This window comes from Rhinopithecus bieti, unplaced genomic scaffold (genome assembly GCF_001698545.2).
Source record: "Rhinopithecus bieti isolate Rb0 unplaced genomic scaffold, ASM169854v2 scaffold_36004, whole genome shotgun sequence".
NCBI classification, from domain to species: domain Eukaryota; kingdom Metazoa; phylum Chordata; class Mammalia; order Primates; family Cercopithecidae; genus Rhinopithecus; species Rhinopithecus bieti.
This window is the reverse complement of record NW_016815976.1, coordinates 623,676-637,215: the sequence shown is the minus strand read 5'-3', so window position 1 is coordinate 637,215 and position 13,540 is coordinate 623,676. Positions and strand designations below refer to the sequence as shown.

At 33.4% G+C, this 13,540-nt stretch overlaps 1 protein-coding gene across 1 annotated transcript in view; it reads left to right on the top strand.

Moving 5' to 3' along the window:
- MYCBP2 (MYC binding protein 2) overlaps positions 1–13,540 on the top strand; it is a 300,774-nt gene that overhangs the window by 206,398 nt on the left and 80,836 nt on the right. The window contains 2 exon segments of the mRNA XM_017854221.1: positions 9,435–9,659; positions 10,511–10,651. Coding sequence (XP_017709710.1) covers positions 9,435–9,659; positions 10,511–10,651 — 366 coding nt within the window.

Genomic DNA, 13,540 nt, shown 5'->3' with positions numbered 1-13,540 from the left:
AAAAAAAAAAAAAAAAAAAGATTAAAAACAGTGTGTTTACCATTGGAGGAAGGGGTCCATAAGACACAATTTAAAGTCATGGGGGGATGGAAATAGTTTGATGTTGGATCAGGAAGAAACAGCAGTTTTGATATAAAAATGAAAGAACAGACCGGGCGCGGTGGCTCACGCCTGTGATCCCAGCACTTTGGGAGGCCGAGGCAGGCGGATCATGAGGTCAGGAGATCGAGACCATCCTGGCTAACACAGTGAAACCCCCTCTCTACTAAAAATACAAAAAATTAGCTGGGTGTGGTGTCGGGCGCCTGTAGTCCCAGCTACTCGGGAGGCTGAGGCAGGAGAATGGCGTGAACGCGGGAGGCGGAGCTTGCAGTGAGCTGAGATCCGGCCACTGCATTCCAGCCTGGGCGACAGAGCAAGACTCCGTCTCAAAAAAAAAAAAAAAAAAGAACAGGTGGATGATATAAGGGTTTATGTTTTGTGTGGTAATCAAAGATGACAGAGGGAAATTAACTGGCATAGGGCTCTAAACAGATCCGGGATAAAGTTACTTCAGTATAGATGTTAACTGAGGGCTCACACAGGGTCAGAGGCCTGACATAGGCAGGGACAGGCATGATTTTCCAAGGTTTTATCTGTAGGGACTAGGGCAGACCTGTTACCCAGTCAGTACATTTTTCTTAAGAGAATCCGACTATGCAGGGCTAAACATGATAGGGCATAGAGGGAATAATGATTCCCTCTCAGCCCCTCAAGGAAATAACACAGCTAAATAGTTGCATCTTGCTACCTCTTCCTTTGTATCTCTTATACATTTACTGCTGGAAAAACACTCTTATCTTTTCTCCCTTCTTACTTCAGTTCCTTTAGAGTAAACGAAACTTAATCATGGCTATTAATTGTAAAACATGACTTAATAAAAAAATGAAAACTGGGAGATATGAAATAAAATTAGAAGTATTCAAACACCAATGCTGCTAACTTAAAAGAAGTGAAAGTACTAAAAGTTGCCTTCAGCACTGTTTACATCTATCTCTTCAACCTTTTCTAGTTAAAACATTTTGTATTGACATCAATGTGTGCACCTTATTTGGATCGCGACTCAAACAAACTATAGAGAGGAGTGGGGGCAGAGATTGGAAGTTTGAACACTGACTGAATGTTGGATGAATTATTTTTTAAAATAAGATTGCTATAATTACCCATATTAGATAATCCTTAAAGTGATGGTGTCACGCTGTCTTGTTTATTTTACTCATGTTTTAGAATTTGTGTATTCGTTATAAGTATGAACTTAGCTCAATTTTGATCTATCAGTCATTCTATTTAAACACCATATTTGACTAAAAAATATATCCTAATTTAGTTCAAAGGTGACTTTAACTGTTTTAGCACTTTAATAATGCTCTAGTTTAGAGACAAAATAACATTAGACATTCATATTATGACTGTATCGTTTCCAAAATAATTTTTAAGTCAATGGGAAAGATAGAGCTAAATAGATGAAGGGTTCAGATCCTCTGTGAGGCATTCATTATAAATTATGTAGAACTTTTGCCCTTTTAGAACAGTCTTCCTTTTGTTTGGTTTTGGGTTTTTTGTTTGGTTTTTTGTTTGGTTTTGTTTGTTTTGTTTTTTATAGCACCTTGCCAAGCTGGAGTTCAGTGGCACACCATCTTGGCTCACTGCAACCTCCACCTCCCAGGTTCAAGCGATTCTCATGTCTCAGCCTCTGGAGTACCTGGTATTACAGGCATACACCACCACACCCAGCTAATTTTTGTATTTTTCGTAGAGATGGGCAGGGTTTTACCATGTTGGCCAGGCTGCTCTTGAACTTCTGGCCTCAAGTGATCCACCCATCTTGGCCTCCCACAGTGCTGGGATTACAAACTGGGATTAAAGATGTGAGCCACTGCACCCGGCAGAGAACATGCTTTCCGACTTTACGTCTTAAGAGTCTTTGTTTTGTTGTCTAATTTATCTAGAATGGTTTCACTTCCATTTTTTTCTAATCTTAGGTTGTCCAGACTCAAAAATTTATTGATGATCTTCTCTTTATTTCCCAATTTTTCTATAGTCATTAATTCATTAATTGCTCCTTTAGTAAATGTTTGAGTTCTTATTCGTAGAATTCTTATTTGCATTCTTGTTAGTAATAAATACTAAGCTGGAAAGTAGGCATTGGGTGGAGATGCAGAGGGGAGGGATACAGAGTAAATAAGATGGGGTGAAGTTCTGATCCTTGGAGTACTCGCCATGTAATGTGGTAGACATACCATATTCACATAATTAAGTTGCTTTGTGATAAGTTGTGGGATGGCTTCACTTAAGTGACATTTGAGGAGGTCTTAAAGAAAGGTTGCCAGGAAACAGTAAAGGAATTTCTAGACAGAGAATCAAATGTTCAGAGTTTTGGGGACATGCTATGTACGTGAACTGTTGAATAGTTGATATAGGTCAAGCAGAGAATTGAGGGTGGAAAACAGGTATGCACTGGGAAGATCAGGTTTCCCTCTTCCTTCTCAGGCAGCACTTAATCTGTACAAGTAGAAAAGGTTTACTTCTTTCTTCAGCTACCCATAATATTTGTTTTTCTTGGCTTCAGCCCATTTGTGTTTATGTACCTCTTATTTCTGTTTTTAAGCTACTTAAGGGTAAGGACTCATTCAGGATCCCTTCTTACTCACATTGGTTTCTTCCTAAGCGTTAGAAATTACACTTTGCTCATAGTAGGTTTTCACAATTTGTTAATGCTTTGCACATTTGTGGATGCTTAATTTTAGTTCTTTGCATTTGATATGATCATTCTCTTTAAAATAATTTCTAACATATATATGCTCCTTGCCTTAATTATGTCATTTAATCCTCATTGTGACCCTGTGATGTTAAGCATTTTATAATTCTCATTTTTTCAATGAATAAAGATAGCCACTCACCCAGGAGCACAAGTAGAAAGTAGTGGAGCTGGTATTGGAACACCAGTTGATATGATTCCAAAGCCCATGCATTTATGTTCAGTATGCATTAATCTAGTGGAGAGATAAGGATAAATATAGTTATAAAAGGATGAAGCAACTATAGCTGTGATAATCCTATTACTTTGACTAGAACTGCCAAACTACAGAAAGATAAATACTTATAACCTTAATGGTTGAATGAGGATGAATAGCATGATATGTATTGAAGATGACATGAGTCATTCTAAGATGGCATACCTGGGGAATATTGATTGATTTTAAATTAAAATTCTAAAGATGTGGAATCTACAAAATGTGGGCTAGTACAATGTTTCAAATATCAAAGAAAATGCAAGTAAGAAAATGAAAAGAGAATTTATTATGCACTTACCATGGAAGACACTAGACTCTCTGGAATCACAAGCTTAATTTTTTGGAAAACAAGTGTACTTCTGTGATAGGAGATGTTAATAGTTTGAAACTTACACACCCAGTTCTTTGGGTACTGTATCAAAAATGAGATCTTTTAACATTGTGAGGGGAGTTGAGTGGAAGAGAAAGTTTATATCAAGGAAAGTAGATGACAGACAAATGGAAGTATTCTAAGGTATCTTTATAGTTCCCATATAATCTGAATTCTTGCAGAAGCAACATGGGTCTCTGTATATCTCCATACATTTATATAGATTACTTCTTATTTTAGGCTGATGGGTGTTTACATATAGAAACTATACTGATTTTCCACAATTTGGGACCTGAAAAATTTGAAGTAGAGTTGAAGAGAAAGTATCATTTGTTGATCTTGTTTGTATAGCATCAGCTGGGTTAATTGATAAAATTGACAAATGTTTCTTGCATTTTGAATTCAATTTCATTCTTTTGGGTTACCTAATAACACCTAGCAGTCACAGCTTTAACATACCCCAGGTTTCCTGATTTTGTTAATAGCTTTGTCTGTATGTGTATATATGTATATATATACCTGTTTTTTTAATCCTGATATTAACTTTAATACAACATTAGTAAATGTGCTGTTCTTAGATAGTTAAGAATAGCTTTATTTCATTGTTTAGCTTAGTGTTAATGTTTCATAAACCGAATGAGATTAAAACAGTTAAATTAAGACTGTAATAATTTATATATGCTATGCTTAATTTTCCTGAGTTATTTTATCATTTTGCTTTAACAATGGCAATTCTTAGCTTTGTGCTTATCTAACACAATGGAAGATTTTTTCTTTTCTTTGCCTGAGCATTTGGCATGGTTAGTCACATGTTTTCACTGTGATACTTATTCACTTATTTGGTCTCTTCTATGCCTTGAAAGATTATCAGCTTAGAGTTACAATTTGGTGTTCATTAATTTAGTTAGGTTCCCAGTATGCTTTAATTTTCTGATTTTCTTGAACTTTTCTGCCTTTAAAATAGTATTTGAGAATAAAATGTTATTGTATATATATGTGTGTATGTATATACACATGCACACACAAGCTGTGCTTGTAATAATATGTGAAATTATACGATATGAAAGCTGACATATTTTAATAGTGAGAAATTGGGGCTTTGGAGAAATTAACATTTTCATGAATGTTCATATCTTTAGACTAAAACGTTTCTAAATTTTCAGAGAACACTACTCAAGAGTGTATGTGTGTGTTTGAGATGAAGTCTTATTGCCCAAGCTGAACTTGAACTTCTGGGCTCAGGGAGTCCTACCTTCTCAGCTTCCCAAGTAACTAGGACTACAGGCATGTACTACCATGCCCAGCTAAGTTTTAAAATTATTTTGTAGAGACGGGATCTCTCTATCTTACTCAGGCTGGTCTCAAACTCCTGAATTCAAGCAATCCTCCTATCTTAGCCTTCTGAATAGCTACAAGTATAGGCATGCACTACTGCACCCGGCTATTCAAGTATATTTTATTTTTAAACTCCAGCTGTCTGTTCATCAAATTTCTGCTTCTTGATAAATGCAATTTTACTAGGACATTGCATTTTGAAAATAATCTTATGGTAAACCAGTGTGAATTAATAATTTTCTACAACTGCAGAACAAAAGCAAAAAAGTATAAAGTTTCAGTTTACATAGAAACATATACAGAATTGAATTTATTGGCAATTTATTACCATAGTTAGCAGTTACATCATTTTAAAATATCATTGTACATGCTGTTGACAGAGAAAGCACTTATGTTTGCACATTGACTTAAAAGAGCTTTAAATATTGTCAGCCAGTTACCACATTGCTTCTTTATCACTAACTTTACCTGCATTACTTTTAACAATTGCTTTTCACATTGTTTTTATACTAATTTATGCTAAAAAATAGAATATGCTAAAAAGAAGTGATATTGTTTTATGTAAAAAAATCTGTCCCACTATGCTTTGTAAGGGAGAGAAACCATTGACCAAGTACTCTACAAACTCTTATATACATGGATGAACCAGTAAAGACATTTTTCCCCTAAAACATAGCACTTCAAAATGCTCTGCAATATGTTTTTCACTTTACCTAAAGAGAAAGGACCTTATTCACTATCCACTTTTAATTAGGGAGCAATTGGCTTTGATTTTGGTTTACATTTATTTTTAGGCATATTATTTGACACTTTTTTAGGGTTTTAAATGTCTTACATTTATAAGTTTCTTATATATATGATATATATACACTTACATATATGTTTCTTACATATATATGTATATATGGATATGGAAATCTAGAACTGGAGAACGGTAAATGAAGTCTCATTATCTAAAATGACATAATTGATAGGGACTTTTTGATGTTTCTTTTTGTTGAAGTCTTAGTTGCTCTTTTTTATTAACATTTTGAATGTCCTCTTTTTTGGTTCAAAATAACCTATCAATATTTACATAAGCAATAAAATTGTGCAATTGCTACTCACTGGAAAGATTTTAATTTCAGATCAGATAAATGTAGATTGATAGCATGAGATAACTACGAAAATATGTATCATTTAAATTATCAGTAAAACATTTTGTGAAAATGTTGATTTTCTGGGATGTTTCTGTGGATTGATTGTTCCTTAACAAAACATTTTTAGACTTTGACTTAAGAGATCCTAAATGCTCTGCATATCCTAAACTTTGAGATGGAGAAAGTATGAAACTGTCCTTTTGAATAAAATTTGAGTAATTTTTATCTTTGATAAAAGAATGATTGTGATGTATTATTTATGTTTTCTTATCAAATTGTTATAGTAGCATTCAGAAATATTTCCAAATGATTTTTTTCCTACTTATAGAGGGAAGGAAAATTGAAAAAAAATGACAGACTTTTGTTTTATTTTTTACTTTCTTATTTTGTACTTCAAAAGTGATAAGTTCACATAAACTACATGCCATTATTATTCATAATAATAATTGCATTTTCTATACAATCTACATCATTTCCATTTTTATTATAAAACAGCAGACGGGTTTCTGTCATAAAACAAATCTGGCTTGTATTAGAACAAATGTGTCCTCATTTAAAGAATTTTAAGGTTTCTGTCTTGCATTGAGTATCTTAAGTTTTATAACAACGTCTGGCTCTTAATTTTAGTAAATGGCATGACACACTATATCCATGGAGAGCTTCTGACAAAAACTTATCAGACAGAATTTCTTCAGTGTGTTGTTTACTCAGATGGCTTCAGTTTCTCTTTAGTAAAATAATATTTCTGTGTTGGTGCTAGAGTACAGAAAAATGTTGTTACTGTGCACGCATCTTCTGCAGATGATATCCTGTTCCCTTTCGTTGTTGATATTTTTCTTTCTTAAACTTTGTTGCTCAGAATATCTTTAATGCTAGCCAAGGAGTCAGGGATTTGGACGTATTTTCATGGACTCCCAAAGCTTTTTTCCCCCAGGTGAGTTAACTGTAAGGAACAATCATGTTTTATTCAGGTATTTCAGCATGTATAACAAGTTTTGTGTCTTTGAAACCTTTGCTTAAGATTAATAAAACCTTTTAACCAAACAACGATCTATGTGAAGTGCTGCAATTGAGTTTTCTCCTTGCTCCTGCCGAAAAGAATGTATTATTAGTTTAAGTGATACTTCCACATGACTTCAAATTTGCTATATTTAGTTTATGACTGACTTTTCCAATGATTATATCTAAGATTAGTGTTTTCACAACTAACTTATTTAGGTGGCAGTATCCTGGCCTTATGGCTCTTTTATTTTTTCTGCTGCCAACTCTTTCACATTCCCTCTTTGAATGTTCATCTGAGAATGGGATGGGGATGGAGGGAGAAGATAATAATATTGAAATTCATGAATTTAATATGCTGGTACCTGGGTCTTACATTTCAGTATTGAATAAAACATGTATTTTACTATTGCTTGAGCGTGATAGGCACAGTTCTATGACTTTATGTCTGTCCGTTTTTTATACTGTTTAGCACAATAATTGGATAAACTTTGTTTTATACTTATTAATATAGTTTTATTACCTTTACAATAAAATATTAATTGTTTTAAATTTTTAACAAGTTTTCATAATTGCCTTTCAGTGGCTAGTTTGCAATTATAATTAGTTTTACCAAGGCTTAACTCCCAGTGTTACCCTGAATGATCAAAAGTTAGAATTATTGTTATAATTAATTAAATGCACTAGGAATATTATTAAATACCAATGAAATTGGGGTTTTTTGCTGAATCTGTGGATATTTGCTTTTTTATGTCACCATGTAATTTTTAAGAATCAGTTGTGAGTAGGATTAAAACTTGCCTCTTCCAACTGTGAAATGGCATGATGTATTTATTTATTGACCATTTACAAATAGACATTTTAAAATGTTTACAGAAAATCTTGTGAGTGTAATAGCAAGTATTATGTAAAGTTTAGACCTGTGTTACTCTCAATTTTTATCTTGAGCGCTCTCTGTGTATTCATATGGGTTTGCATATATATAAATTCTTACAAATATATATGATGAGTATATAAAATGTGTATTTTACATTTATTTTTGGTTGTAAATCTAAGCTTTTTGAGTGTTTAAAATTCTCATTTCCATTGAATTTCCAATATGTAACAAAAGAATATTGGTAAATAAACTATAATTATAGTAAATGTAAATTAATTCTTCTTAGTACATATTTGTATAAGTAAAAATTGGTTATTCATCACTACAGTGAGATTCACAAAATATGTGAAAGTTAATGGTGACTTTAACGTTTTCCCTGACCAGTCATGTGTGGAATTAACGAAGTAGCAGGTATACAGAATTCTTGAATCCACATATTTTTAAACCTGAGGATCTTGTTTTTAATATTCTACTGTGTTACTGTCTATATGAACATGTATACATCTCTCTTCATATGAGGCTACTGGTAGGGATAGAACTATTTAATACAATTTTACCTTGTATAATGTTAGTTTTTAAATTTTTATTCTATTTATAACATTATTAAATATCAGTTTTAACCTAATGTTTGCATGTGTGTCTCTTTATGATTATCTAGTACACTATCTGAATATGAAATAAATTCTAGAGTTGATATTACTGTATTTAAAAATGCAGTTTAAATAAATCTCTTTTAAAGGAGTAGTGATGGCAATGAGAACACCCAGTGTGGACCCTTTATTTGCATTTAGTTGGGAAAAAGAGAAAATATGGAAAGGTTATTATTTCTCTTTATTCCATTCACATAGGAAACAATCTTATCACAGCGTTGCAATTTAACAGCAAATTTAGGGTAGGTTCTTTTCTTTCATTTTAGAAGTGACTCTTTTCAGTAATATAAATTTACGTTATATTTACTTAAATCCATGTTTAATTTCTCCTTTCTACTAAAAATATAGTCTTTTCTGTTACTAGCATTAATGTATCACTGCATAGTAATGGCTTAACAAATCTAGCAAGACATTTTTATTTCTACAACATTAGAAAGTATACGTTGTTGAAATTTTGTAAGCATCATTATTTCGTTCATAATGAACAGATACCAAGATATAGCTATATTTTAATGCATATTTTTCATCATCTCTGCTTATGGATCAGTTTTCAGATTCTTCATACCTGTTTTCTCTATTTATAAATAAGTATTTCAACATGGGAAGAAATGAATATTTAGACTTTTTTTTTTTAACCCATAACAATATACAATAATGCGGTAATAATGATTCAAAGTTATTCCCTTGTGGTTCACATAGTATAGTATTTTATTTTCCTACTGTTAAATTTAAACATTGCATTAAAGATAAAAGTAAAATCAAGGATGATTATATTTCTCAAATTGTGGTGGGCAGAAGCCAGAGGTCGATTGGTTTCCTGCTATATTTTCTTGACTTCAACTTCATTTTAAATAGCATTTATTGTTGAAAAACAGATCAGTTATCTTTAGTTATGTTTTTTTTTTTATAGTGACAGTACTGTAGACTTGTTATAAAAGCTGTTAATAGGAAGGCTTTGAAAGTGATAATAGATTGTATTTTGTTTATTTTCTTTCCTATTCAAATTTTCAGGAATCTAAAACTAATACTGATGACTTTTTCAAAGACATAAACTCCTGCTGCCCACAGGAAGCAACAATGCAAGAACAAGATATGCCATTCTTGCGAGGAGGGCCAGGCATGTACAAGGTAGTGAAGACGGGACCTTCAGGTCACAACATCAGAAGCTGCCCTAACCTTAGAGGTATCCCAATTGGAATGTTAGTTCTGGGAAACAAAGTCAAAGCAGTGGGAGAGGTATGGATTCTTGTAGCTTCATGACTTCTAAGATACTCATTTTTAATATAATACAACCAAAGCATCTCTTCTAAAGGTTGCCATTTCTGCCACAGGTTTTTCAATGTTTATGTATTTTATCTTTACTTGTATTGCAAATACATAATTTTTCTGTGCTTCTGTCTAATGATTTGCATAATTATCCTTGTGAAAACAATATATATTAACAAATGATTTGTATTGTATATATAAATGTTTGGTATTTGCATTTATTTTTTCATTATTACAAATGTACTATACCATCATGGATTATCAGCACTTAAAATATTCTATGTGATTGGTATGGAGATGTGATCATATGCAAAAGGTTTCACTTCTTTGTTCCCATTCATAGGTCTCACTGAAGTCCTGAGCAAATAAAATTACTCTTTAGGCTACTGTGGCATTTGCCTCAGCAGATAAGCTTGAAGATGTAGTGTGTCATGCTATTTCTCAGTAAGGGTCATTTTCAAGTTACACTGTGGATACTCTCAACCTAAATAATAGCAAGTCGGCTGTGTTAGGACACTTTAGGTGCAGAAAAAAGAAAATGAGCCATGTGTTTTTGGGTAACACTTAAAATTACTTACGGATTATCTTTGTGCTTTGAAAGTTATTATTTTAACCAAATTCATAAATAAGCAGTATTTTACAGAACTTTTTATTGACTTCTGTCTTACCTCAGGCTGTGGCCTTAATTTCAGAAACTAATTTCTTGGTAGAAATGTATTGGAATGATTACACTATTCAGACACGTGAGCTTTTTACTGGTTTTCATACTGAGTTCCCTAAAAGAATCAAGCCAATCAATCATGCTTTTTGTTATGTACCAGGTAACGAATTCTGAAGGGACATGGGTGCAACTGGATCAGAACAGCATGGTAGAGTTCTGTGAGAGTGATGAAGGAGAGGCATGGTCCTTAGCTAGAGACAGAGGCGGAAACCAGTACCTCCGACATGAAGATGGCAAGTTGGCTTAAATTTGTGATTTATTCCAATTAAACTTTCAGATACAGAAGTTTTATGCCTGTTGTATTGCTTTTATTTTAAAGAGTTTTTTGTGTGTTTGTTTTTTAAGTAAAAGCAAAACTAAAATTAAAAAATCTTGCAACTGTTAAAATTGGTTTGTAAAATATGTGAGTACTTAATGCACATTAAATAAGAAATTAAAAGAAAATTGGAAACATATAAAACAGGCTTTTATTTCATTAATATAAATCTGTATACCTCTTTATTCCGTACCAGTCCAGGACTTAACATTTTATCCCTTCTATAATAAAATGAAAATTCAGTATTCAAACTACCAATCTCAGTACTTCTCCCAGGCAGCTTCATTTGATTGCATTTTGTCTTAGGGAAAGAGCATTGAATAAATGCATAGTGTCTTTAGAGTTTCCTGTTGTTAGATTTTCAAGTTTAAATTTTATTTTACCTTTTTCAACGTTGATCTCACTTAATAAAATATATTCCTTTTTGTCCCCCTCTCTTTGATATCTTGGTGGCAAAAATTTGTTCTTCAAAGTTGAGACCACATTATCTCTTGTGTGAAGCTGTAACTGATCACAACAGAGCCAAGAATTTCTTGTGTTCCTAAAGAATTCTGCTCACCACTAGAAAAAAAATTGGTTCTATCATAGTGAAGTTCATGTTTATTTCTTCATACCCAGTTATGAGTCCCTTGTGGACAGGCACATGGTTTTTGTCTTTGCATGCCTAGTTCTGAAACAGTTTGACGTGTACTAGTTGCTCATGAAGTTTTGTAATACAACTTGAATTATAAAAATAATAGCACATCAAAATAAGTATGTAAGCAAACATGGACTTGTCTGCCAAATCCCAAAATTTATAGGATGAGGTTAGATGAATAAGAGAACATGCATCTTTATTCAAAAGATAATAAATTTATAATACTTATTATTCCAAGAGGCAATATGACCATAAATATGGATTCAAAAAAGGTTTGAAATTTGCAGTAATGATGGAGTACCTTTGGAGATATCTCCCTTTTTCCCCCCACAACACACCTTTGAGGTAGGTGTTAAAATCTTCAATTTATAAGTAAGGAAACTCAAGCTTGTAGAATTTAAAATGATGTGTCTACTGTTGTACAGTAGGTGACATAGCAGATGTAAGACTTCAGCCAGAATCTTCATTCATGTTTTAAATGCTGTACTCATTACACCATGCTGTACACATTGAGAACAACTTGAGAACCTACCTCCTCCCCTTGTTTTTCCCAGATAAACTTTTTTTTAGTCTAAGATGATGTGGTCATAAAATAATGTCCTGAGACAGTGGAACTATTCATTTGAAAAAGATAAGGGTTCTGCTTGATATAAATCGACATTTACTAAATGACTTTTCACTTACTATGTGCTTATTATATATTACTATATATTTACCACATATTCATAAATTTTAAACATTTTCTTTATATAGGAATATTCAGATATAAATGAAAATACCTAAGGTGAAATCAATTTTATTTAAGATAATTTAAATATGAGAACAGCTTAGGTGACTTCCAAAGGACTTTTCTAGCTTAACTGGTAGTACAACAAAATATATAAGAGTGGATTCTGAAGTAGGACTGCCACGGTACTGATCCCAGCTATACAACTTTTTACTCATGTGACCTTGACCAAGTTAACCTAATATCTCTGTGCCTCAGTTTTCCCATTTCTAAAAGGATTTTATAAGTCATAACCACATAAATTTGATATGAAGACTAAATGAGCAAGTAACAGATAAAGCTAATGGATGGTAAGTTAGGTATTATTGTTAAAACGCAAAATGCCTTCCATACTAAGGATCAAGTTTTAACCTGGGAAATTTTATTCTTATAAACTTAGAAGATAGAAGCTTCTTGCAAGATAAAATGCCTCTTAAGTTAGAGTATCATTTAAGAGAAGTTTAAATTTTTCTCTGTAATCAGTTAATCATCTTTTACTCTTGATATATAGATACAGATATAAATATAAATATTTGGTGATCATGTAAAGCTTAATATTTAAATATAAAACCTAGAGCGATAAGGAAAGAAATGACATGAAGTTAGTGCCTTTAAATCACTACTATTAGTTGATGTGCTGCCCAAATAGTCTGTTCAGTGGTGATAATATTTAATATGGAAATACAAAGATTTGGCACTGTGGTAATTTATATGAAGTCGTGTGAGTAAAACAAAAGCTTTCCTCTTTGTAAAAATTCTCTATTGGTCTTTTAAATCTGTAGTAGGTAAAGTTACTGCTGTGGTAAAAACAGACTTCACTCTGGATGCTAGACCATTCTTAGTCTAGAGGGGAAGCAGTACTATCTTTTCTGTTCAGTTTACTGTTCATGGGTGTTTTTTTTTTTTTGAGACGTAGTCTTGCTCTGTCGCCCAGGCTGGAGTGCAGTGGCACGATCTCCACTCACTGCAAGCTCCACTTCCCGGGTTCACACCATTCTCCTGCCTCAGCCTCCTGAGTAGCTGGGACTACAGGTGCCCACCACCGCGCCCGGCTAATTTTTTTAAAATGTATTTTTAGTAGAGACAGGGTTTCACCGTGTTAGCCAGGATGGTCTCGATCTCCTGACCTTGTGACCCACCCATCTCGGCCTCCCAAAGTGCTGGGATTACAGGCGTGAGCCACCGCGCCCAGCCTCTTTTTTTGTTTTTGAGATGGAGTCTTGCTCTGTCGCCCAGACTGGAGTACAGTGGAATGATCTCAGCTCACTGCAACCTCCACCTCCAAGGTTCAAGCGATTCTCCTGCCTCGCCTTCCCGAGTAGCTAGGATTACAGGCGTGCACCACCATGCCTGGCTAACTTTTGTGTTTTTAGTAGAGATGGAGTTTCACCATGTTGGCCAGGCTAGTCTC